The sequence below is a fragment of the Dendropsophus ebraccatus genome, chromosome 1 (genome assembly GCF_027789765.1).
Source record: "Dendropsophus ebraccatus isolate aDenEbr1 chromosome 1, aDenEbr1.pat, whole genome shotgun sequence".
Lineage (NCBI taxonomy): Eukaryota > Metazoa > Chordata > Amphibia > Anura > Hylidae > Dendropsophus > Dendropsophus ebraccatus.
This window is the reverse complement of record NC_091454.1, coordinates 135,650,259-135,678,014: the sequence shown is the minus strand read 5'-3', so window position 1 is coordinate 135,678,014 and position 27,756 is coordinate 135,650,259. Positions and strand designations below refer to the sequence as shown.

The window sequence follows — 27,756 nt, the reverse complement described above, 5'->3', positions numbered from 1 at the left end:
TGGAGATGTAGCATTGTCACCTTTGTATTGGTTACTAGACAGTTGCCCAAAGTCATTTGGACAGTGTAAATTCCTTACAGATTATGGATTTGAGAAATTTGAAAGATTTCCTGATGAATAAATACAATAGGAAACTCTAGTGATGTATCTTGTTAGTAATGACTAGTTATTTTGCAGTGTGACACAGTAAAAAAAGAGTAAGGTGACTTTGCAGTACACATATACACAGAACATTGATCAGTAAAACGGGATGCATACAGAACAAAACTGAATAGGACTTGAACAAACATTGTACAGTAACTAATTGTACAGTAATCTAATAGGTTATTAAAAGAGAATAAATACAGTGCAATTTACAGATACAGTGTCTATAGGCTTTACAATACTGTGTCCTTATTAAAGGTTTATCCACCAAAAAGACAAACTTCAGTGTGAAATGCAAAGGCTGCCTATGTTCATATTACAGGATATTATAGAAGCAGAAACATTAGTGTTACCTGCAAGCCACTCTCCTTCAGCCTATGGATCTCCTCTCTGCATAACCTCAGCTCCTCCTGTAACTTCTCTTGCTCCTCCTGGCTAAGAAGGTGACGTTTTTGCAGTTCCTCAATTTCAGTGAGGAGACCAGCGCACTGCAAGAGTGAGCATCAAGCATGAGTAAGAGAGATCAGACATGAATAAGGAGGAACAAATATGAACTGCATATCATATGGAGACATTCTAGAGTTCATATTGAACTAAAATAATGTACACTAACTTTAGCAGATTAAGACAATTTCTCACATTCAACAGACGCTCTACCCTAGTTTTCACCATAAACACTGTTAGTATCATTTAACTATACTACCAATAACTTTTCGCTACCTCTGTTTGCCAGTTCCTCCAATGACATGCCATCCACATGAAAACCAGTTTTAAACTATGGCCTGGCTTCAAATCTGTTCAGAGCTCCTCTACATCTCTGCTCTTATCCTCAGATATCCTATCTGCCCTGTTTACTCCCCTGCTGACTTACTCCTCTCCACATCTTCACTAGAGATGAGCTAACTTTTCAAAAGTTCGTTCCGACCGGACTTCCGGATTTTTTTAAAAATTTTGGTTCAGCTGAATTTTGGATTTCTTTGGATTTCATAGTTTAAAGAATCTATATGATACGGGGGTAGTGTATTTGGTTGAATTTAGGGCTCTACATGTCAGTAACATAGTTATCTTTTCAATATCTCAAAGTCAGTTTTTTTAGACTTCAATATTCACCATTACAGGGTCTATGCAGGAAATTCACCATTACAGGGTCTATGCAGGAAAAAGGTCACAAATGCAGTGAAGGAGTTTTATTCTACAGACATGCACAAGGTATATATTTGTGCCTCAGGAAAACACTTATGTCATATACACTCTTGCAATGGTGCCACTATAGCACTTGGATATCTGTATAGCACATTTTTGTTCTGTGCACTCTTTGCTCTCCTATGCCTAATCTATCTATCTACCTATCTTTCTTTCGCCCTCTCTATTTTTCTTTCTCAATCACTATATGTTTCTCCTCTCCGCTTTCCTAATAATCTTTTTGTCTTTGCTTTTGTACAATATCTTCTCAGTGCAGCAGCAGCAGCATTTTGTCACTGACGAGCTGTGTGCACTGTTAAGTCTCCTTCCTCTCTCTGTGCAGACTGCCTAATGCATTCATGTGACCGCTCCTCTTAAAGCTATACAGACGTCACACAGAGGGTGGGCTAGTGCAACATCCCTGCTGATTGGATGTGTTCTGGGCATCGTGGGAAAGCGCTTTTCCCGCCCAGAACACTTCCTGCTTTCTAAAATGGTGGCTGCCATTTTAGAAAGCAAGAAAAAAAAAATTCGGAGTGGACATCCAAAAATCCGAATCTGATCGGACTCGGACTTTTTGGAAAATCCGACCCGGATCCCATACCGGCCAAACCGGTTCGCTCATCTCTAATCTTCACCTCTGCACGTCTACAAGATTCATTCCCTTAAGAGCCTTTTACACAGGCTGATTATCGTACAATAAATAATCAAACTGTTCGAATGTAAGCAACATTCTTCTGGTGTTAACGTGGCAACAATCGAACGGCAAACGTATGTTGCTGATCGCATTTTTAATTGCTTTTTATCTGTACGTGTAAAAGGACCCTTAGGGTTTTATAAGGAAAACCTCTACACAGGGAACATGGACAAACTGCTTCCAATCCCATTCACTGTGTAATGTGGACGGGGCTGAACAGCTCTGAATACCCTACCAATCAGAGACTGATGGACTATGCTGTGCTGTGCAGACCTGGGCTGTGAAGGGTGCCGGGAGGGACTGCGTTAGGAGGCTGGGGCAGGCCTGAACTAGGAAGGGTACCTGGAGGGTCCATGTTAGGGGACTGGGGAGGGCCTGGGCTGGGGAGGGCAACGGGAGGGTCTGCGTTAGAGGGCTCTGGGGTGCCTAGGCTGGGAAGGGTGCTGGCAGGGTCTGCTTTAGGGGAATGGGGCGGCCCTGGGGAGGAAAGGGCACCAGGAAGGGCTTGGGCTCATAGTTTTAAGGAGTTCTATAAAGGTTTTTAGTGAAGAAAAGATAAATTAAGGGTTGGGATGGGTAATCGGGTTAGGGTGGAGGGGCTCCCTCATGGTGCCTTCAGCTTGACGTGGTGAGGAAGCTTGCATGTCTTGGTGACCCACTAAGCTATGCTGGTTGGGATAGTACTCCTGGCGGGGTCACCTGTGCCACACAGGTCAATGGGGAGAGGCCACACTAAGCAAGGCACCCAGAACAAAAGGCTGTTATTCTAGAAATATTTTATTATTTTAAATACAATGGACATATACTATTGACAATACACCTAAAACTCTAACTACACCTATCAGTCAGCTGGACACCATACACATTGCTCTTATCATTTGCTTTTGTTGTTGTTAACTAATGCATCTTCTAATTAGCAAGCATAAGATGGCAAGTCCTGTGGCACCTAAGATTCCTGTCCACCAGGAACCATACAGCTTTCTTTAACTAATGACTTACTATGTAGTGAAGTGCAGGGAGAGTACTGTAGGCTGTACTGTACATAGGCTGGCCAGCTTAGCACACCAACCCACCTGGCATTTGCCCCAATTGCCGGATGGGCAGTCTGGCCCTGAATCTAATTATATAGATGTATGACCATTTGCAGGACATTGACTGTCTGCAAATGTTGCCCACATTATATTACATTTATACCAGGTCTTTTCTTATGTTAATCTACACATTTGTAGAGAATCACCTGCAAACCCACTCCATTATTTTATCACTTTTTGGTAGTGATTGCTATGTACAGGTTGTGTGTAATGAGATTATTTTTATTTCTAAACAAATGAAGGCCAACATAGACTGTGGGTTAGTCTGAGATACTAAGAGATTTGAAATATGGCTATTATGCAAGTGGGTAGAAAGATAAAAATTGCATATTTCAAATCAAATGACCTATTTACTGGTTATCTAATTATTGTAGTGCAGTGAGGGGGGAAGTTACATGTGGAGCAGTATGTAATAGCAAAGGCAGACATTCAGAAGGACAGCTGACAACAAAACATGGTACCAAGACACTACACAGGAATTGTGGTGAATAAGCAAGAGGTTGGGCAAACAGAATTTAGTGGCAAGCTGAAGACCATGGCATGCAGCAGATGAAACCCGAAAACAAGCAGGGTTATTGTCAAGAGACACAGATAAAATAATCACCTTTCCACAGTAAAAGAATTATATTGAGCCTATTACTCAAGCCCCTCATAAAACCCAGGATAGCAGGAGATTGGAGAATAGTATAGGCTTTTGCTGTTAGTTGCTGAAGAGTCCAGAAGTCAAGCGTGCACGTGGGTAGTGGAGGCGAGAGATGTCTATGGAGGTCAGAGGGATTGCCGCATGTGATAAAAAGGAAGTGAGTATGGAGTTACAATAAATTGGCAATACTACCAGTAATGGTTTTAAGCTCAACAAATTTAAGGGAATCTGTCATCTGCAATTAACATTCCAAACTGCTGGCACTATTTAGGCCAGGTTAGGCAAAGGGGACAGGTTGGTGCACAAGCGAAGGCATCTAGAAGTATGGGTGAATACACTGACAACAGGATCACATATGGCACACATCTGCTATGGATGCTGCAGCCACATCAACATTCAGGCATCTAGAACAGAGCAGAGCTGTCTTGAATAAATCGTAGTGAGCCAGCACTGAAAGGGGAGACATTAGGTTAAGCGCACCTTCCTTTTATATAACAGAATGGGCATGCATGTGCCCTATAATGGTGGCAGCCAGAGACAGTGAGTATTGTTGTGGATTGGGAGCAAGCAGTGGGGATTTGTGACAGGATATCTGTGGGAGCCAACCTCTGGCATTACATAAGTACACTAAATGAACACACTAACCTCACTCTGTGCTCTCTGCACTTTCTCCTCAGCGCTCTGAAGCTGGACATGCAGTTTGTTCTTGTCCTCTTCACGGGCTATTTTATGTTTCTCAGGCTCAACCATGCTAGTCGTCTCAATAACTCCACTCAGAGCTATGATGTTTTCAGCATCATACTGAGGAATGTTTTTCTCTGTCAGACTTTCACTCTCTTCTCCGTGGTCTTGATGTGACTCTTCTGTACCATCCCCTGTGTCTTGCACCCTGGATAGTATCACACAAATCAGTCAGAATTTATTGATAGTGATAGGAAAGACTAAGGGTGGTATTACAGGGGCCGAGCAGGGCCCGATAATACCTGTAAACGAGCAGCGATCTGCTAGATCGTTGCTCGTTTACTGGGCCTATTACACGGCCCGATAATCGTTTGACAAGAGCTGCAAGGACATCGTTACCGATGTCCTTGCAGCCCTTGCTAAACTGGCATACATTACCCATCCACGTTCCAGGGCTGCTCCTGCGTCCGCTTCTCCCGGGGGTCCCGCGCGCTCTCTAGCGTCACAGCAGCCTGTCAGCTGGTAGGCCGCTCAGCCAATCACAGGCCGGGACCGCCGCGGCCTGTGATTGGCTGAGCGGCCTATCAGCTGACAGGCCTCTGTGACGCTAGAGCGCGCGCGGGACGCAGGGAGAAGCGGACGGCAGGAGCAGCCCTGGAACGTGGATGGGTAATGTATATCGTTAGTCGCCGGCCACGCACCGCTATTACACGCAGCGGTGCGCGGTCGGCGCCCGACGAAAATAGGTTCTAAACTTTATCAACGATTAGCCGATGATCGTTGTCATCGGCTGATCGTTGCATTTATTACACGGAGCGATAATCGGCCGAATCGGGCCAATTCGGCCGATTATCGTTCCGTGTAATACCACCCTTAGAATGCAATGTAACTTTGATTGCACTGCTTATATGACATGATATAGAGAGAATTTTCCTATTTTCTATTTCTGTGCACATTGAAATATCAAATAAATCTAATCTGTATGCTATATTTATACTAGAAAACTATTAGTCTGGAAGTCTATGATGGGAAAAAACAATATTCTTGATCTCTCAAAGGATGCTGGGATATAGGGAATATTATTTTATGAACATCTTCTTTTCCTTTTTTTCTTGTCCAATAAGGGGACTTTTCCAGTGACCAGCAGATCACTATTAGTCATCTAGTGCAGTATATTCAGCCTATCAGTGTTATGTTGACAGGGACTGTACCTGCTTCCCCCCCATCTCCTCCAGAAACCAAATCAGTAAGTATGGAGCAACAGACTCTTTACATGTTGTAGTCACAATGTGACCTCAGCATGTAAAGGGTTAAAGAGGTACTCTGGCCAGGCTCACTTTGTACACAGTGTTGTGACGTCAACTGCAGTGGGTGTCTCTTGTTCCAGGCTGTGTCGCCCTCCTCTTCAGACACAGCCCTGTTTCATACTCTTTGGGACAAGCGAGAGTACAGCTGACAGAGCAAAATCCTTATTATCGCTGTGTCTGAAGAGGAGGGTGGCCAACCTGGAACAAGATACTCCCACTGCAGCTGACATCACAGCACAAAATGGCGGTGCTGGAATGCAGAAGTGACGTCACACTATGGTACGCATGCTTCACATGCCAAAAGGCATCTCAAAAGTTGTGTTACAGCATTTTACCTCCTGACTGTCATGCTATATTTGCCCCCAAAAGTAGGAGAGTAGCAGAATTGCCGCTAGCTTTTGGATGGCACACAAGCACTGGCTTGGGTGCTTGGCACCAGGCCCAGACTGAGCAGCAGGCATAACGTGTATTTCTCACTGCTCAGTAAGCACAGGAGCAGGGACTACTGCCTTTGAAAATATTCCCTGGTCCTTTACAAATCCCCCCGAAAATGCATTCTGACAAATCTGAATTTTGGAGTGTAGGGAAACAATTTAAAATGTATCTATTCAGTCATTAGTAGTAGGGAATATTATACCCCTGAAGATTTTTAACATAGGGTATTCCCATGCTGCAGTGAATTAGTCTTGCCAAATTTATCCCCATTGCTGTTGTTTGCAGCAACTAGGGTAATCCCTAATTAAGGTTGTACAACAAAGTGGGATGTTATCCGTGGTTGTGAAATATGGAGTGAGATTAGAGGAAGGCATCAAGGAATGGTGTAAGAAAGACACATGTCCATCAAGCTTAAATCGACTCTGTACCCACAATCTGACCCCCCCCCCCCCCCCCCCCCCCAAACCACTTGTACCTTCGGATAGCTGCTTTTAATTCAAGATCTGTCCTGTGGTCTGTTCGGCAAGTAATGCAGTTATTGTCCTAAAAAACAACTTTTAAACTGGCAGCCCCATGCCCAACGGCCAGGGCTTGGATTGTGTATGCATTAGGGCTGGCACAACCTCTCTGTCCCTCCTCTCCATTAGGAATGCTCCAGGCAGATTGTCTTCTATTCATCAGCTGTGTGAATACTGAACATGGGCTGGATCATTAAGGCACCTGTGCAATGTTCAGACAGGAGAAAATGTTCCAGTGGCATTCCTAATGATGAAGACGGTGGAGAGGAGAGCAAGGTTAAGGCACAGATACTCCCTTTGGGCATGGGGCTGCCAGTTTAAAAGTTGTTTTTTAGGACAATAACTGCATCACCTGCCAAACGGACCGCAGGACAGATCTTGGATTAAAAGCAGCTATCCGAAGGTACAAGTGGTTTGGGTGGGGGGGTAAGATTGTGGGTACAGAGTCCCTTTAACTATTGGAGGAGAGTAGATAAAAGGAAAGGGTATTGCAAAAATTTCTAATTTATTTGAAAAATATTTAGTAGGTTGGACCTAAGCAGTCTCCACACTCTTTACATGAAAGGCTATTGGTCCTTTTACACGGAGCGATAATTTGCCCAATCGATCGTTTAACGATTTCAAAGTAACAATTTTTTTATGCCTATCAGCGTTTAGACAGAGAGATAAATCTTTCGAAAATTCGTTTTTTACGATCGGTATTACGATTGCAGTAGCAGCCAATGAAATCAACAAAAATCTGTTTAAAATCTTATCTACTATATCACAATGAATGAACATTCTTCTATGTAGACCCTATTGATAACTGCCTTTGGTTATAATCTGGATATAATTTCAATAATTCTGCCCTTTTCACTGTAATCTTAAACAAATTCAATGCTCTTCCCTAATTATTATAATAAATGATTATAATAATTAACTCATCTCCACAGTGTGTGTAAAAAGCCTGAATGTCTTCCCAGCCTTACCCGTTCAGATTAAATACTTAATAAAACCTTGTGCTCTTAGGAAAAAAAGGTCACTGTAAAGAAAGTCATTATCTACAATACAAATCATTTCTTTATTTTTGAATTCTGCTCCAATAAAGTCCATTCTATGCCATTTACAAACAAAGCAATTCCTAATCAGACCTAAAAGGTGATTAAGTGTAATGAGCCATATAAAAAGACAGGTTACTGCTGTAACCAGTGTCCGGCTGAATTGGCAGTATCTGCAGGATCAGCACATCACAGAAACCAGGAAGCTTCTGTAATACTGTAACATGTCTAATTTCTCTACTGCTGTTTACAAACATATATGAACTAAATCATCAAGTGAGATACATATAAATACATAAAGCTGTACCTTTCTCCACCAAGAAGCAAGAGGTCACTCTTCAGCTGACTGTTACTCTCTTGCAGAATACTGCGTTCCATCTGGAGGTGCTGACACTGGTCACGCAAAAACTGCAGCTCTCCTGAGGGACAGAAATATGAAGTGGAATCTATCAACCAATGCAGATATGACAAATAAAAGGTGCTGCAGCACAAGAAAAGGGGTTTGCCCAGCTACCTAAGGACACAGAATGTTGTAAAATAAGAATTAAAAAAAGACATACTTACCTTACCGACCCGCTGCTCTAGTTCCCAATTCCCCTTGTCTCTATGTTCCGGTCCCTCTAGGCACAGACACGTGACCACTGCAGCCAAAAATCTGACACAGTGGTGTACAACTTCTTTTATTATTTTACAACATTCTGAACTGAGACTAGACAACTTTATATATATATATATATATATATATATATATATATATATATATATATATATATAAACTTAGTAGTATATGGCTGTATGTATAGAAGGGAAATCTGTACATGATGAACAAACTTTACTTCTTTTGTACTGATCTAAATAAAAGCCTTGTCAGCTTGCATGCTAAAAGGGTTGTACGCTTTAAGAAACAGGTTTTTGGGGGGGGCACTGTCAGGGACCCCCTGACAACAAGCTGATCAGCTGTAGACACTGGAGGAGAGAGAAAGGATTTTAGCACTGTAAGTAAAGATGGCGATTATTTATTAGGCTGCAAAGGAAAGTTAAAAACACATCAAAGTGCCGAAGCCTCCATGTTTGAGTCCACTTGGGACCTTAGTCATTGCCTTGAAAAGGCGGTGTGAGCTGATCTTCTATTGCTTGTAAACTCTAGAGAAAATCTAAAGCAACATTAAAAAAGAATTTAGCATTCCAACGTTCCTACTGAAATAAACTGTATGTGAATGCTTCGCAACCTTATTACCACATCTGTCTGCCTGAAAGAAACTAGGTCTAGAGTCAGGTAAAATATTCTTTAAGCGTGCTCTCACACATTCCGCATTCGCTGTAGATTTCACAGTGAAATAAAATAAACAACAAATGCTTACCTGCCCGCGCTCCTGCTTCAGTCTCCTGGTCCTGGCTCACCAACGGCCTGATCAGCCAATCAGTGCCCTCTCCTGCCACAGCCAGTGACTTGCTGAGTGGGTCATCAGTGAGCTGGGACCAGACTGAAGCAGAAGCGTGGGCAGGTAAGCATTTGCCCTTTATTATTTTTACCAGACCAGCAGCTAATTAGTTAAATATGGCTTTTACGACATTCTTAAGGTTGCTGCAAAAATGCAGAGCCATAGACTAATTGTATGAAATCCACTGTGAATGCGGTACATGTGAACGCTCCCTAAGGCTATGTTCCCACACAGTATTTTTGCTCAGTATTTTGGTCGCTATTTTGCAACCAAAACAGGAGTGGATTAAAAACACAGAAAGACTATGTTCACATATTGTTGAGATTGAGTGGATGGCCACTATTTAATTGTTTTAAAATAATGGCAATTATTTGCCATCCACTCAATTTCAAGTGTGTGAACATAGCCCTTCTTTGTTTTCTGTGCAACGAGACGCACTAGGAAATGTCCTATTTTTCGATGTGCGGGTTGTCACACGGATCATGTGAATGACTGCATTCACTTCAATGGTCCCTAAAATTGTCTGTGGTCGCGGATCCGTGTAAATGCAGCCTAACTATTGTCCATTGCTATAACTTGGCTCAGATTTGTCCTGCTTTGCAAAGCAGAACAAATCAGTTTGCTTTACAGGTCTTGTTGCTGTCTTCTGGGAAACCCCTTATTGGGAACCCTCAGCATTCCTGGGAACCATGGGGTGGAAACTATGAAACTATGTGAACTGTATGCAAAGATCTTTAAAGCCACTGTTATTGAGAGATTTTACATCACTTGGTGATCACTGCATATACTGTACTATGGCAGCTGAAGGCCATAGTATAGCATATGCAGTGATATGCTGATATGCCATAGTACAGTATATGCAGTGATCACCAAGTGACATAAAATCTCTCAATAACAGTGGCTTTAAAGATCTTTGCATACAGTTCACAAATGTAGTTTCCACACCATGGTTCCTAGGAACGCTGAGGGTTCCTTGTGCCTCAATGACTGCATATACTATACCAGTGGTCCCCAAACTACGGCCCGCGGCCCACTTGCGCCCCCCTGAGGCTATTTATCCGGTCCCCGCTGCCCTTCTGCAAGGGACAACACTTTCATTGGTGGTCAGTGAGAGGACTGCTCTTACTAACCACCAATAAAAGAGCTCCCCCTTCTGATCATGCCAGCTGCAGCCAAACTCCACCACCGCTTATCCCTAACCCTGCCCCGCATTCACGCCGCTGCCGCCGCCATCCCCGGGCCCCTGTTCAGTGAAGCGCTGACCGCAGGTCCTGCAATCAAGTGACAGTTACGTTGCTCATGCACGGCCTGCTGCGCAACAGCACTTGTATCGGCCTGCCGCAGCGGGACGCGCATGAGCTCGGCTTGCCTCACTTGCCTTGTCATCCTGACAAAGCTGCCTCCTCCAGGCAGAACAGATAGCACCCGGTGTGGTGAGTATTCCTGCAGGGGGCCTGGAGTGCTGGTTGGGGGGTAAGGGTGATGTGAGGGGGGGGGGGGGGGGGGGGCTGATAGAGTGTGGCAAGGGGGCCTGGGGGGAGTTCAAAGTGGGAAGGGGGGGTGAGGGGGCTGGTTGAGGGGATGAAGGGGGAGTGAGGGGAGGCAAGAAAGCCCTCCGACGGTCTTAGGGGCAGTGAACTGGCCCCCTGTGTGAAAAGTTTGGGGACCCCTGTACTATACTATACTTTGCCCCAATCACTGCATATACTATACTATGCCCCAATCACTGCATATACTATACTATGCCCCAATCACTGCATATACTATACTATGCCCCAATCACTGCATATACTATATTATGGCAGCTGAAGGCCTTCTTTCCAGCAGGGGCACTTCTGCCATGAGGACTGCTGAAGTGGTTACCTCAGGCGGCACAAGCATCAGAACCCAGCAAACCTCGGGCCATTCAGCCCCAGTTAACTGTGAGTGCTCACAATGAGTACTCAGTTAAATAATTTTGTGCAGTGCCAATGTGGTACTGTCCCTACTCTCCCAATCACTCTTATAGTTGCAGGCATCTGTATGTCTATGGATTAAGGTGCCTTTACACAGAGAGATTTATCTGACAGATTTTTGAAGCCAAAGCCAGGAATGGATTTGAAAAGAGGAGATATCTCAGTCTTTCCTTTGTGAACTGCTGTCTGTCTATAGTCTGTTCCTGGCTTTGGCTTTAGAAATCTGTCAGATAAATCTCTGTGTAAAGGCACCCTTAGGCAAGCTGTATTAGATAATCGACAATTTGAAGGTTCACTGCCATACAGCAGTATGCCAGTGAACTGTTAGAGCAATGTAATGATTGCTTATAAAAGTCGACATGGGGGACTAAAAAAGTGTAACAAAAAATTTTTAAAAAAAAGTTTAAAAAAAATATTAAATAAAACCTCAATAATAAAAATTTTGCCCAGCCTTTTTTCATTTTTCAAACTTTTCAGTCTAAACTCCAAAAAAACATAAAAATATTTGGTATTTACGCATGCATAAACATCTGAACTAGTAAAATATAACATCATTGATCATTGATCCCACATAGTAAAAAGTGTAAAAGTAAAAAAAAAAATCAAATGCAAGCAATTCTCTACCCTTGTATGAAATATTCAGTGATTCTTTGCTTACTGGTATTGTGCCGAGGGACTGGCGTAAGGCAAATGTAGTGCCGATTTTCAAAAAGGGCTCTCGAACTTCCCCAGGTAACTATAGACAATAGACGTAAGCTTAACGTCCATTGTGGGGAAACTATTTGAGGGGCTTATAAGGGACTTCATCCAGGAATATGTAGTGGCTAATAGTATTATAAGTGATAACCAGCATGGTTTTACTAAGGACAGAAGCTGTCAAACCAGCCTAATATGTTTTTATGAAGAAGTAAGTAGAAGCCTGGATGGGGGCGCGGCTGTGGATATCGTGTACCTGGATTTTGCTAAAGCGTTTGACACAGTTCCTCATGGACGTCTGATGGGTAAGTTAAAGTCTATCGGTTTGGAAAGTTTAATGTGTAACTGGATTGAAAACTGGCTTAATAATCGTACTCAGAGAGTGGTGGTCAATGATTCCTACTCCGAATGGTCCCCGGTAATAAGTGGTGTACCCCAAGGGTCAGTACTGGGCCCTCTTCTGTTTAACTTGTTTATTAATGATATTGAGAATGGAATTAACAGCAATGTTTCTATCTTTGCAGATGACACCAAGCTTTGTAGTACAGTACAGTCTATGGAGGATGTGCAGATGTTACAGGATGACTTAGAAACACTGAGTGTTTGGGCGTCCACTTGGCAAATGAGGTTCAATGTGGATAAATGTAAACGTATGCACCTGGGTACTAATAACCCACATGCATCATATGTCCTGGGGGGAGTTACTCTAGGAGAGTCGCTGATGGAGAAGGATCTGGGTGTACTTGTAGATAATAGACTACAGAACAGCACACAACGTCAGTCAGCGGCTTCTAAGGCCAGCAGGATATTGTCATGCATTAAAACAGGCATGGACTCACGGGACAGGGATATAATATTACCGCTTTATAAAGCTTTGGTGCGGCCTCATCTGGAGTATGCCGTCCAGTTTTGGAACCCGATTCATAAAAAGGATGTTCTAGAGCTGGAGAGGGTACAAAAACGGGCAACTAAACTAATAAGGGGAATGGAGCATCTTAGTTATGAGGAGAGATCAAAAGAATTACATTTGTTTAGTCTGGAGAGGAGACGTTTAAGGGGAGATATGATTAAATTATTTAAATATATAAATGGCCCCTACAAGAAATATGGGAAAAAAATGTTCCAGGTAAAACCCCCTCAAAGGACAAGGGGGCACTGCCTCCACCTGGAGAAAAAAAGGTTCAATCTCCGGAGGCGACAAGCCTTCTTTACCATGAGAACTGTGAATCTGTGGAACAGTCTACCACAGGATCTGGTCACAGCAACAACAGTAGAGCGCTTCAAAACAGGCCTAGACAAGTTCTTAGAGCAAAATAATATAAATGCATATGTATAGAACCTATCACCCCTCCCCCTTCCCTGTATCCATCCCCTCCTTGGTTGAACTTGATGGACATGTGTCTTTTTTCAACCGTATTAACTATGTAACTATGTAACACATACCGGCCACAGTTGCAGCTGCAGCATTATACCGGCGAAAATTAACTTTAATCTCCAAGCGAGGTAGAGAGAGGGGTGGGAGGTAGTCATCTGGGTGGCTCCCCGCCTGTGTCTAATCACCGCTTTCTCCCTGTCAGCACACTCTTCGGGGATAAGTGACAGGCAAAGAGGCCTGTTACTGGCTCCTCTCCCTGTCACTCATCCCCAACAAGCGCGCTGACAGGGAGAAAGTTGTGACTAGGCACAGGCGGGGAGCCACCCAGATGACTACCTCCCACCCCTCTCTCTGCCATGCCTGGAGATTGAATTTAATTTTCTCCGGCATAAAGCTGCTGCAGCCGCGGCCGGTATGTGCTTTATACAGTGCTCCAGGGAACCAAATCAGCCCAATTGGGCTGATTGGTTCCCTTTAAGGGTGCTTTCACACACACCGGATCCGCAGCGGATTTTACAGTGCGGATTTAATGCTGTGTTCATTCATTTAGTCAAATCCGCTGCGGATCCGGTAGGTGTGAAGGCACCCTAAGTTGGACTTTTCCAGAAACCTAGAGCATTAAAAAAAAAATGTTTAAACCAGTATTATGTCATAATGTAGCAACTCTTGTACAAAGGATTTAAAAAATTATGGGCTTTGTGTTTTCACACCTTTATTGGCTAATGGATGATTCATCAGAAAATGTTCTAGGATATCTATTCAAAAAGTGACATATTAATGTCATTGTTATATCCTTTCGCCCAAACATAAAATCCATACTGCGTGATCTGAACTGTGTAAGTAGTTCAGCTGCTGACCTCCTTGTTCTTGTGCATTGTAAGGTTGCAGTAAAATATTTCAGATATTCATCATGTACATTGTGAAGGAAAAAAGTGCTTACCCTACGGCGCTGTATTGAAATGGTGAAAACAAATTCCAGCCAAATAGCATTTAGTGTGTACATTATGATGGAGGAAAGTGCTTACCCTGCAGGGTCGCTGGCTCTTGACCTGCATGGCCGCTACAGCTTTTCATGCTGATCTCTGCTCTAAGAGTGGTAATCTCCATTTCATACTCCTGTCTTGTCTCCTGCAATTCATGCAGCTCCGCTCGCAGCCTGCACAGCTCCTCCTGCAAGGAAGCAATGTCACTCTCCCTCTCAGCTGCAGCTTCTTCCGCAGCCTGCCGCAGAGACATGATCTCTTCCTGAGCACATCGTAACTCTTGGGACACCTCCAGTAGCTCACACTCCTTCTCCTGCTCCAAGCTGTCCACTTCTTCCTGCACAGAGCGCAGCTGAGCTTCAGACAGATGAAAGGAATATGTTATTATGTCATGTCATTCAGATGAAAAGAAATGAACCTAAATATTTTTCTGGGGAAACTACACAAACCAGATATTTCTTGCCAATGCAAAGACAATATCACTGATGGTCTGAAGTAGTTTGGAATTAAAGGAGTTATCCAAGCTTTCAAAATGATAGCGTATCCTCAGGATAGCCATTAGTGTTAAAGGGGTAGAAAAAAAATCCTTCAAAATCAGCTGGTGCCAGAAAGTATCTAGTATTAAGGTACTTATCAGCTGCTGTATGTCCCGCAGGAAGTGGTGTATTATTTCTGGTCTGACACAGGGCTCTCTGCTGCCACCTTTGTCTGTGTAAGGAACTGTCCAGAGTAGTAGCAAATCCCCACAGAAAACCTCTCCTGCTCTCCAGACTGGAAAGAATACATTGTGGACACCACATTAAGATGTCAATAAAGGTCTATTTTAATAGTCTCAAAGTTAAAGGGGTTATCCAGTGGTACAAAAACATGGCCACTTTCTTTCAACACGACTCTTGTCTCCAGTTCAGGTGCGGTTTGCAATTAAGCTCCATTTACTTCAATGGAACTGAGCAGCAAAACCCTGCCTAAGCTGGAGACAAGAGCACTGCTGTCTCTGGTAGAAAGTGGCCATCATTCTTATGAACTATGACATGCAAGAATTCTCTTAAAATGATAGGTTTTAAAAATTTTACATCCATGTTGGCCAAAATGGTTCCCTTTAGCTGAAGGTCATATAGCAACAAATGTATTTTTTGCTTGATATTCTCTTATGGCATGATGAATGTGTCCAAGAAGCAATTTTGTAAATCAAGTCAAGCCCACCTTGCAATCTCTGAATCTGCTTTGTAAAAATCTCAGCTTGTTGGGCACTTGCCAATCGCTCTTCCTCCAAGATACCTGTAATTCAAAAAATAGCAACTGACTGGACCAAAGTAAAATCAGTTTAATAAATCATCATTTTATATTGTTGTATCATATTTAAGACATGCAGAAGGGATTATATGGTGTTGAAAAAATGCCATGTAGTGCTAGAAATACATGCTGTTAGAGGAATGCAGAGCTTATCCTTCTATAGGCTATGTTCACACAACGTAAGTTCCATAGGAATCACAGCCGTTGTTACAATGACTGTGATTCCCACGGAACTTACGTAGTGCTGCCTTCTGAGGGAATCCCGGCCGGAGTGTATACACATAGTATACACTCCGACCAGGATCCCTAGCAGCGCCGTAAAAAAACTGACATGTCAGTTTTCTGCGGCCACTATTCATTAAATAGCGGCTGCAGAAAACCCTGTCAGTGCACACTATGAAGCGAGCGGCTCCGTCTGCTCGCTCTATTGTGTGCAGTTGGGAGTTCTGATGTGGGCGCGCACTGATGCACCCGCATCAGAATCTAGCGGTGCTAAAGATCATCCATAGCCATAAGGTGTAAAGCTACAAGGCAAAGAGGTGAATGTGCTTCTCATGGGGGTTAAACATGCTGCAAATGACGATGAATGAGGGAGAATCCTAATGGTTGGGCTTAAAGAGGACCTGTCACCCCCGGTGCCAGGGTGACAGGCTCCCGACCCCCCGCTGGAGCACCCTATATTTACCTGATCTTGCTGGGTCCCGCTTCTTGAGCCGGTCAGGTGACTGAGATATCAGCGCCCGAAGCCCGGCGCGCGCACTCCTCAGAGTCCAACTCTCATAGAGAATGACAGGTGAGTCCGACACTCCGTCATTCTCTATGAGCGTTGGACTCATCTGAGGAGCGCGCGCGCCGGGCTTCGGGCGCTGATATCTCAGTCACCCGACCATCTCAAGCAGCGGGACCCGGCGGGATCAGGCGAGTATAGGGTGGTCCAGCAGGGGGCCGGGAGCCTGTCACCCCGGCACGGGGGTTGACAGGTTCCCTTTAAATGTGAATGTGAAGCTTATTGTGACAGTACAGTATGACATTTATAACTTCTAATGCTTTGTAATGTTCATGCTATTTACCCTGCATCTCCAAAAAGCTGTCTTCATGTTTAAGTGCCAGATCCCGGGTTTCCTCCAGTTCTGTTAGCAGTTGTATGATCTGGGTTCTTAAATCTTGGCTATCTAAGAGCATGCTACTAGGACCACTTTCTGAACCACTTGGAACATCTCCAGACTCTGACTCAAGGTCCGGTGGCTCTTCATCTTCTGAATCTGGGGGCAGTCAAGTAAGTTAAATGCTTATAAATTGGCCAAAGACATTATTGGCCCAGTTGTGTGTAAAATTTAAACTGGTATAAACACCCCACTGCAACCAATCGTAGCTCAGCTTTCAGCTCAGGTAAAATTAAATCTGGGCCCTGATTGATTGCTCTGGGCAGTATACACCAGTTTTTGTTTTAGGGTAGCACCACACTGCGTTTTTGCAGTCTGTTTAACCTATCTGTTTTATGGGGGGGGGGGGGGGGGACAGATGCAATTGTGAGCATCTGTTTGGATCTGTTTTTTTCATTGACTTACTTTATTTAAAGAAAATAAAGAACAAAACTGATTTTATCTGTTAAAAATAATGAAAAAACACTGTGTGAACCTACCCTTAAACATTTTGATAAATCTGGGCCGTTGTATCTGGTTTTCAGTATTTTGATTACAGTCAAAAAAAAAAAAAAGTATACCCTTGCAAAATAAATGTTCAACCAAAACAGTTGTAAGAGTGAGGACTTTGAAAAGCAAACCTAAGAGGATATGGAACCAATGTAAAAGTGAATTACATTAAATATGTATACAGATATTATATTGATGTATACAGAATTGTTTACATATTTATCATAAGTACTTGTCAATTAATTCTGTTTCACCATATTTCTCATAAATTCCAATACATATTAAAAAAAATATAGCTGTGTATGCTTTTTTATTCATGAGAGACTAGTATTACAACAGTAGAGCAAACAGATCATCTACCCATACCTCCCATTGTTCTACCCCTGGTTAGTGTTAATAGAGCACATCCTAAGTGATGTAAGCAGCTAGCTTATATATATATATATATATATATATATATATATATTTTTTTTTTTTTTTTTTTTTTTTTTTTTTTTTTCAAATGTAGTCAGTGCTCATGGGTGTATAAGTGGTATATACTTCTGGCCACAAAATATGTACAGCAAGTATACCGTTCATGGTACTCACCAGTGGATAAAACAGCAAACTTTATTTTTCACAACACAGCTGAGGATGCAGAGGATGCAGAGCGATGACTGAGGCCTTCTCATGCACTTCCTCCTGGACCTATCTAGGTGAAACAGTCGTTGCCCACTGTCCGCCTCCCATGCTATGTTGTGAAAAATAAAGTTTGCCATTTTATCTACCAGTGAAACCTGAGAACATTCTTCTTGCTGTACATATTACATTTTACTTCTGGTCTTATAATAAAGTTTACTGAGCACCACCAGGAGAAAGGGGTGCAAGCTAACAGAGAAGGATTTTCTGATAATCCAAGGTATGAATAGTGCTGGTGTTTTTAAAAAGATCTCTCTGTTGATGAATAACCCATAAAATCACTGTATATATGACTGTCAAGTGAGGGCCCGTTCACACTACGAATTAAGTGCGGAGATTCTGCTTGGAACCCCCACCCACGGACTCCGCGCCGAATCCCTCCTGTTATGTCTTTCAATGGGGGGCCTCGCATGCCTCTGCTCTCTGCGCCAGATCTGTAGTGTGAACAGACCCTTAAGGAAGTAGTAAGATCATTTCCACTCAAAAACAACCATATGTCACATTAAACACAGATCTTTTTTTTATTTACATGTCAGTTTTTATTTTCTATAGTTCTAACCTTATTACATTATTTTATTTACCATCATGCTGGGTTTTCTCATGTCCCATATTTAATACTAATAAACTGTAGAAATTGCAAGCCTTTAGCTGGGGTTATTTTGGTGCATTGCAGAGCATAATGAATTATTCAACAGAACAAAACAGATTCTTCATGCTGCTGGATAAACTGAAATTTTTGGTCTGTTTGTTGTTGTTTTTTTTACAAAAAGACCTTACTAAATAGTTGCTTTACTTGATGTGAAAATAAGTGCACTTTCTACACTCAAAAAAAAAAAAAGAAAAAAGTATTATGAGTATGTTCATGTGACAGATTTACTACAGACATGTCACCACTTATTTTGAACATACAGAAGCAAATCTGCTTTAGACTATGTTCACACAATGTTTTAGCTGTTTTAGGCCACATTCACACATGGAATGCATGTAACAGACTTTCCCCCCCTTCCCGGCAGCATCTGTAATTAGATGCTGAGAGCGGGGGAATTGTATGCATGTGCGCTGCTCTGTAATGAATCAGGTGGGCGGCTCTGTCATTACAGTGCGGCGCATATGCATACAGTTCCCCCGCTCCCAGCATTATATCAGAGATGGTGCCCGGGCGGGGGGGAAGTCCGTTACATGCGTGTTCCGTGCAGAACACGGAAAGTGTGAATGCGGCCTTAGACTCAAAAGAACAATCGTTGTGTAGCATACTTTGACAACCGTCATTGCAATAATGGCCATTTGTTCATTATTCAGGTTCAGGTTTAAAGATGGCCCCTTTTAACACCCTTTTGGGTGTGGTTATTAAGAAATTAAAGGGAATCTGTCAGCTCTCATTCAGGTTCCAAATAACTAACATTGTTATATAGCTGTTAGGTAAGGTAAACACCTAGTAGCTTTTTTTCTGTGCCTCCGGAATGCAGAAAAATGTTTTTATTCTATGCTACAAAGAGTCAAAGAGCTACAAGCTGCAAAAGTCAACAGCTGCAAGCTGTAATGTCTCCTCTCCCCTCCCTCCCTGCTTGACACTTGGAGTTGCAAGCAGGATCTGGTATGGGAGGAGGAGAGGGGAGGTGTTACAGCTTGCTGCACTTTTGGGAAAGCCTCTTTGACTCTTCATACTATAGAATTAAAGCCTTTTTCTATGTTCTGGAAGCACAGACAGATGTATGAAAGGTACAATGGGTCTTCCTTATCTAAAAGCTATCTAACAATGTAAGCAGTTTGGAACATAAATTGCAGCTGACAGATATTTGTCTTTGTTCATGAATGCATCCACCCATATTAAATGAATGGATAAGCGCAAACAGATAAGGAAACTGATAGCAAAAATATCCGTTTTTTAACGGTCCATGCACATTTTGGCTTTAAAAAGACAAACAATTTACATCCATTTCTTCAGTCGGCATTCTTTTGCATATCAGTTTATATTTCTTCTTGGTCTTGCTCTGAGCTGGCGTATGTTTCGTTGTGTATGCACAGAGAGGGGCTCCAGTGAGCACAGGGTTTATGTAGGGGCACTGCGCCTCTACATAAATCTGGGGAACTTCTGCACTGCGGAGACATTTTTAGGCTACGTTTCTACCCAGTATTTTTGGTCAGTATTTGGCAACCAAAACCAACACAGAAAGGCTCTGTTCACACACTGTTGAAATTGATTGGATTGCCACCATTTAATGGCAAATAACAGCTGTTATTTCAAAACAATGGCAATTATTTGTCAGTAAATGGCAGCCATGCGGTGGCTGCTGAACTTGGATAAAGCTCTAAGGTTGTCTGGAAAACATGGATACAGCCAATGACTATATCCATGTTTTCCACATAGCCTTAGGGCTTTATCCAAGTTCAGCAGCCACCGCTAATCAAATGCCGAAAGTTCGGGTTCGGATCGACTCGAGCATGCTTGAGGTTCGCTCATCTCTAATAGAAATCCTTCTTTTGGGCATTCCTAATGATGAGGAGGATGGGGAGGAAGAAGGAAGATTTGTAGCAGACCTGGGGCACAGATGCTGCAGGCCACACCAGTTTCACTTGCCTGCTACAGATTAAAGTTCATTTTTTGCTCTAACCAAGGCAGCAGGAATTTTAAAAGACCCAACTGGTAAGGATTTATTCTCAGTGTTTTTAAAAACACCCCAAAACATCTCCCCCAATAAAAATTAAAATCACCCCCCTTTCCCATTACATATATAAAACATGTAAAAATGAATAAATAAATGAACATATTATATACCATGGCCTGTGTAATTGTCCAATCTATTAAAATATAACAATTGTCCTCCCGCATGGCTAACGGCATAAACAAAAAGAGGGGGAAAGCACCAGAATTGCTGATTTTTTGTTACATTATATATATATATAAAAAAAAAAAATAATAAAAAGTGGTATTAATATGGTATTAATAAAAACTAGAGGTCATGGAGAACAAAATGATGCCCCATACAGCCCTGTAGATAAAAAACTAAACCATTATAAGAGTCACAATAGGGCCATTTTATTAATAATTAATTACAAAAAAAAAAATGAAAATCTGTGTAAACCTTCATACGGTTGTGTTCAGACTGACCTATTGAATAACGGTATCATGTCGCTTTTACCATACATTCCGTAGAAAAAGGAACCCCCCCAAAAGTTATTTTCATAAATGATATTTTGGGTTCCATCATACATGTTATGGGGGATTGAAAGACGCCATTACAAAGTACACCTATTCCTGAAAAAAAAAAACAAGCCCTCACATGGCCCTGTAGTTAGAAAAATTAAAGTGCTAGAGCTCTTAGAAGGGGAGGAGGAAAAAATGAAAAAGCAAAAATTCAAATTGGCATGGTCATTTGGGTCATTTTGGGCTAGGTCTTGAAGGGCCTGTCACTAGAAATTTTCTTTTATTAATTCCTTTTTTTATTATTTTATTTGAGCTTAAAGCAATACTGTCATTTCCAATAATATTTGCCATGTCATCAGACATGTCCATAGTTACTAATAAGTAACTAATAAGATTTCAGGTCTCACTACTAAAGGTCCCCATACCCTTCAATAACTGAAGGATCATTCAACCATCAGTTATGTCTCCTGTCCTCCCCATATACAGAAATGTTCTCTATAGGGAAGGGTAAGGTGCAGATAAAGGGGGTCGGGTGTGATCTTCTATCACGCCTGACCCCTATCTGCACTATAATCTGTCGTTGGAAGGTCAGGAAAGCCCCATACACAATATATTGACAGCCGAACCCACCGCGAGCGAACTCCCCCTGACTGTATCTTAGTATAACAGAAGGCCTCAGAAGTAATACTCTGTGCGATCCATAACTTTTGACGAGAACATGTCAAACATTACTGGAAATGACAGTAACACAAACATATACAACGTTTTATTTTAAAAACATTTGAAGAAATGGTATAGTTTTACTTACACTCACCATTCAGCAACTCTCTAGGGTATGAATGATTCCTTCTGGTAAGAGGTTGAGGAAGCCATCGACTGGAAGAACCTGAGCCTGGGTTGGATGCTGTAATAGAAAGATACATCTATAATAAATAGTTAAATACCATTTATAAAAGATGTCCCTAAATAGATGCTGAATAGTAATAGAGCCCCCTCTGCCTTCTAGTAGTTATCTTTAATATTCATGTTGTCTTATGTGTCAGAGGGCCTAAGCTTCGAATCATTACATTATGATCTGCTGTCCATCAATTTCATGTAGTACGCCACATTTATAAATACAGAGAATATAAAAAGACTGTCGCCATATTAACAGACACACAATGCATTTGTCTTATTACATTTTATCTTTGCTATTTGTTTTCGGTTAATTTATCTTTATTATATCATTATTTTATTATATCTTTTTTATTTATAAAATGCAAAGACAAAATGAACTCACCACTTCTCCTGGACCCTCAGGCTTCACCCCAAACATTACAGATTTGGCCCTAGTGAAGACTGCGACCATTAGTATAAGGTGTAAGAGGCTCCACCAACAGATGATGTTGGTAGTGATAGGGATCGGGTGTGAGGGGAAATCACTGCTGCACAGACATCGCTAACAATGCCCGTGCAGCCTTCGCCGCACGATTCTCGTGTAATAGGCTCTTTAAGCGATCTAGCAGAAAGTGCTGAACAGCAATAACAGGGATTGATTGTTCTGCTGTGCATAGCAATAATATTTTTGGGCTGCCTATATTCATATCACTTACTATTAACTTTGCAGTAATATAGTTACAGAATTTGGGAGCATTGAACTGCAATCTCTACTGAGTTGCGTCATGACTGAAAGAAACATTTATAGCAGTCTACCCCAAATGAGGAAGATGAAGAAAGAACAGTTTCCATTAGAGAAGATGTTACCAGTGAGTCACTGAATAGAATTGTTGTGTAATTTTATATTCCCCCTTCCTCCTCCATCACACCCGTTCCTGTTTTACTGTGTGCAGTGTGCTTCTATGCAGGAAGCACAGTGATGTGTATGTCACTTGCACCCCCATAGGCAGCCATGGTATGAAGGAGCCACAATAGTGGATTTTAGAAAATTTCTAAACTTCTGATAAGTTACACACCATTGCCCCCCCCCCCCCCCCCATCGTCCTGTTGTAGGTTGGTACCAAGCACAGTACTGTGGAGCCCTATGGAACTTCTGATAATCGATGTACCAGAAGTTCCATAGGGCTCCATTATAAATCAGTCAACTGCTACTTTAGCTTTAGCTGCACTTTGCGTGTCTGCCCCTTCATTCTAACAATTTGTGGAGGTCTCAGCACCGGGACCGGGACCGATACAAACTTCGGACATGTTGCTATGACATGTCAGAAGCTTTTTTAAATGATGGGTACTGTTTAAGCAGGTGTGGAAAAAATGCTGAAAAATAAAACCTAATTGTCTCTATTCTTTATTCTGCAACAGGGCAGCAACTCTGAACATACAGCTAATATCATTAAGAGTGGTGATATGGCCCCCACAGATCCCTGATCCAAATAGTGTCAAGTCTGTCTGAGATTACATGAAGAGATGGATTTGAGCAAATCTAAATCCACAGATTTGTAGTTGGTTCTCTAAGACAGTTCTTCTCGAACAGTAAGGTGCCCCCTAGTTGTCGGTGAGGCACAGCTGGGGAGACAGTATTCACAAAATCCAATATTGACTGGATTTAGATTTTTACACTGTTTATTTACTTTGTATCTTGTTAATTGATAAAGCTAAACTATTAAAACTTCTATTTTAATGCATTCTTACTTTGCAGCATTTTTTGCCAAACCTGCCTTAAACTTTTGCATAGTACTGTAGATCTCAAGACCTTTAAAACTAACATTAGTAGATCTCCACTTCTCTGAAATTGCTAGAATTATTCATCAGAAGAATATAATTCCTCTAGGGTCTACGAGCACTTAAAGGGAACCAATCAGCCCAATCGGGCTAATATGGTTCCCTGAAACACTGTATAAAGCTCCTGAGCAGCTTGCAGCACATACAATGGCTGCAGCAGGAGCTTTATTACCGGGGAAAATGAAGTTTTATTAACCGGGCGCGCGGCAGGCAGAGGCAGGCAGGTAGTCATCTGGGTGGCTCCCTGCACATGTGTGGTCACTGCTCTCTGCCTGTCAGCGCGCTTGTAGGGGAGGAGTGAGAAGCCAGTGACGGATGCATCGCTTTTAGAATAATCACAACCAAATGCTTAATATAATTCATTATCAGTATTTCACATCCCTGCTGATGCTTACCCTCACTATATAGTGCACCTCACCATTAGGCTATTTTCACACATCTTTTTAGGGGAAACAACAAGCGTTATTTCATAATGACGGCTGCAAATAACTATTAAAAGACGGCCATCTTTTTAATAGTTGTTCCGTTATGTGAACATGGCCGCTAAGTCACCACAAAGCTTTCCGAAAAACAAGCTCACCTTTGCCTCTTCTTTTTAGAATAGAAATGTATTACCTTATGTTAAAAAAAAATTTTGTAACACTTGAACAATGAACGTAAAAACAGAAGAGATCTGAAAGTATCTGGAATTTTACTAAACCACAGTGAGACCCTTTATTTACAAATATTAGAATAGTGGTAAACCTCCCTAGTAAGATTCAAATGATTCATAGAAAGCAGCAACAACACATGTAGAAGGTCACATGAAAATAAACTGCAAATCTCTTTAAGTGGTAAGTGCTTTTAACATCAGGCCACCTATTACAGAATGTATATGTGAGAAAGGGAATTTTTTGATGGCTTTACACACTGTGACTAGTCACATCTCCAGCTAGAAGCATTTTTCACAAGCTTACCTGCAAAGGTGTGACAAGTGCCCACAGCAGAAGGGTTGATTGCCTCCAGTGCCCAGCATCTCCATTCCCTGTCACTTTTTGCCTTTTTCTCCCACTCTGCGTTTGACTGAGCTATCATCCCTCTCCCCCTCGCCGGTGCATGAGCTGTGCATTGGTGGCACTGTACAGGTACTATATTCCCTTGCTCTCTCTCCTGGTGGCATTAATGATGTACTGCACATGCTCAGACGTAAAGGCGTTTAGCCCCACCCTGTGGTCACCTGCGGGTTCTTCTGCATATATGAAATAACACAAATATACTTGGATTTGTGATGCAGGGGCTTTGCTGTAATAAGCCACACAATTTGAAGCCATCTGACAGATTCCTTTTGACACATGTATATTCTATGATGGGTGACCTGGTATAATAATAACTTTCTGACTGTAATTGAAAAAGTATAATAGTTAAAGATATTGCGAAATCCTTTTTTACTGCAATATGTAAAATAACCATCAGAAGCTTACATATAATTACAATATGCAATGTGGTAAGTATACACAATCAATACACACAGTATCATTTTACATCCGCATTTTTGTGCTGATAAAATATATATTTATAGGGGTCAACTCAGTTTCAAATTTCCTACTTGCCATTATACAACTATAAATGAAAGGGCTTTTATTATTTTAGACTTTTATAGCATATCTGCGAGATGTGCCATAAATGCCTGATAGTTGCACGTCCCACAATAATCTCCTGTGGTCAAGAAAGGAAATAACCCTTTAAATAATAATATTCTGTTTGTATTCACCTGTAAGGGGGGCATAGTAGCTTATGGCATTTCTATTATTTAGGTCAATGTTATCTGTATAGATCTATAAGCCCCTTGGTGGCAGTGGCAGGTCACCAGAGTTGTATGCCTTACTTTTATGGCTGTGCCAAGAGCTCATACTACTGTAAGGGCAATAACAATGTCTATGGTGGCAAATGATTTCACACTGGCACTAGGATTCTGTCTCCAGCCAGCTTCATGCATGCGTCAGTTTACTCTGCATAATATAGGCTTACATAGAGAATAGGCTTAGAATATCCACATAAACCTAATAAATATCTAGCTGCAGTGACAAGGAGGAGTAGTACAAGGTCATCCACAATCACTGACAGAACATAAGCCATATTCACAAGACGTCAAACTGCAGCACTGCATACAACGCTGACATCTGGCATCTCAGATCTCAGAATCAAATCTTAAGACAGCATCTTCTGCAGTGGGTTATAGGCTATACCAGGAATGCTATAGTACATGGCGCATGCATAGGCTATGTCTACTGACAGGATAAGCACCTGGAGCTTGCACATCATGCAGTGCAGGCATCAGTGTCACGTGATCCCTGTAATAAGATATGTGTTGGTTGTATGAAGGAGGTGGAAGCTGTTACATAAGGTGGCTTGCATGATGATGAGCAATGCAAGAGCCAGAAATAGTCAGCGTGAGATGTATGAAGCCATGGTAATATGCATGATACAGAACATCATCACCTGTCATCTGCTGGGTTCTGGCTGAGCTCTGACCATCTACATCCTCCATACTGCAGCTGTGTCTGAGAGGATGAGAGATGCAGGGGAGACACAGGGGACTGGGGCTCTACAGCACAATGATGCGGATAGACACACAGGGGGAGGTTATGATGGGGGGACAGGAGTGCACTGGGGAGAGGTGATGAGACACAACAGCCCATAGACAGACATGGTAAGGAGACGAGAGTCTGACTGTGGGAGAAGACAGCAGATGCAGGGAGGAGTCATGAAGCAGGGAGGAGAGATGCAGGTGATGGTGCTGCCTCTCACTGTCTTGTGTCCTTATAAGAACTGGAAGTGCTTGGATCCCTGATCACGTCCGCAGTATTACATTCTATCTATACATCCGTCTATCCATCATCTGGTTAATTATATCTTATATCTTTTTACACCTATTTATATATCTATTTATTATTTACCGTCTATCTGTTCTCTTCTGTAAATGAAGGCTACTAGAAATTTACACACGCAGATAAACACCAATCTTTTTATTATCTGCCCATATATCTAATACCTACTTTTTAATATCCATATGTCTATCTCTTTTCAAGGCTGCATTCACATTACATTTTGACCATGCATTGAAGGCATATTTTCTCAAACATATAGTTTCCATGCAGGAATGAAAAATATGGTCTACCAACACGTCGAATTATACATCAGCAAACTTTTATGACAGGTATACCATAACATAAACGTAAAAGAGGAGGGAAAAACACCAGGGTTGCTGATTTTTTGTTATAATATATATATATATATATATATATATATATATATTTATAAAAAGTGATCAAAATGTCTGATCTACACAAATATGATACTAATAAAAATTAGAGATCATGGCGCAACAAATTGCTTCCCATACAGCCCCTTAAGTGCAAAATTAAAAACGTTATAAGATTATTCATTCATAAGAAAAAAATATGTATAGAAAATCTGTGTAAACTTGCATATCATTGTGTTCAGACTGATCTATAGAATTACAGAATTGTGTCACTTTTACTGTATTACATAGACATGGGAACCCCCCAAAAGTTACAAAATTGCATTTTTTTTTTCAATTTGACCAATTTTTATTTTCATAAATAATATTTTTGGGGTTCCATCATACATGTTAAGGTAGATTGAAAGGTGCCATTACAAAGTACACTTGTTCCTGAAAAAAACAAGTCCTTACATGGCCCTGTAGTTAGAAAAATGAAAGTGCTAGAGCTCTTAGAAGGGGAGGAGGAAAAAACGAGAATGCAAAATGACAATTGGTGCGGTGATTTTGGGCTGGGTCATGAAGGGCTTAATGAGCCTGACTGATTATGCTGCCACAGAGCGGGAAGCGCGATCCTCTCCCTGCTCATTCTGAAGATTGGTACGGGTCTGAACACTCAGCCCCGGACCAATCAAAACTTTTAACATGTCTTCATGACATGCCAAAAGTTTTCTATGATAACACTTTAAAGTGTACCTGTCATTATAACTTTCAAAATCTAAATTTACAATAGATGTGAAATAAAACAACTTTGTAATTTACATTTTTTTATTTTGTTATTATGCTTTTAAACAAAGCTAGACTTAT

General features: G+C 41.7%; 1 protein-coding gene across 1 annotated transcript; it reads right to left on the bottom strand.

Moving 5' to 3' along the window:
- Positions 1-470: 470 nt before the first annotated feature.
- CCDC136 (coiled-coil domain containing 136) lies at positions 471-26,202 on the bottom strand. The gene is made up of 8 exons (XM_069957901.1): positions 26,148-26,202; positions 21,769-21,858; positions 16,550-16,741; positions 15,390-15,464; positions 14,229-14,543; positions 8,043-8,154; positions 4,403-4,646; positions 471-632 (listed from the first exon to the last, which is right to left on the bottom strand). Exons 1-8 carry the CDS (start codon positions 26,194-26,196, stop codon positions 471-473), a joined length of 1,239 nt encoding a protein of 412 aa, XP_069814002.1. The 5' UTR covers positions 26,197-26,202.
- Between the last annotated feature and the right edge of the window lie 1,554 nt (positions 26,203-27,756).

Coding starts and splice junctions, on each gene's coding strand:
- CCDC136 (XM_069957901.1), bottom strand. CDS start 26,196: ATGGAGGATGTAGATGGTCAGAGCTCAGCCAGAACCCAGCAGATGACA. Junction 16,742..21,768: donor CCCTAGAGAGTTGCTGAATG/GTGAGTGTAAGT, acceptor GACTGCCCCCAG/ATTCAGAAGATGAAGAGCCA. Junction 4,647..8,042: donor TTGCTTCTTGGTGGAGAAAG/GTACAGCTTTAT, acceptor GATACTATCCAG/GGTGCAAGACACAGGGGATG.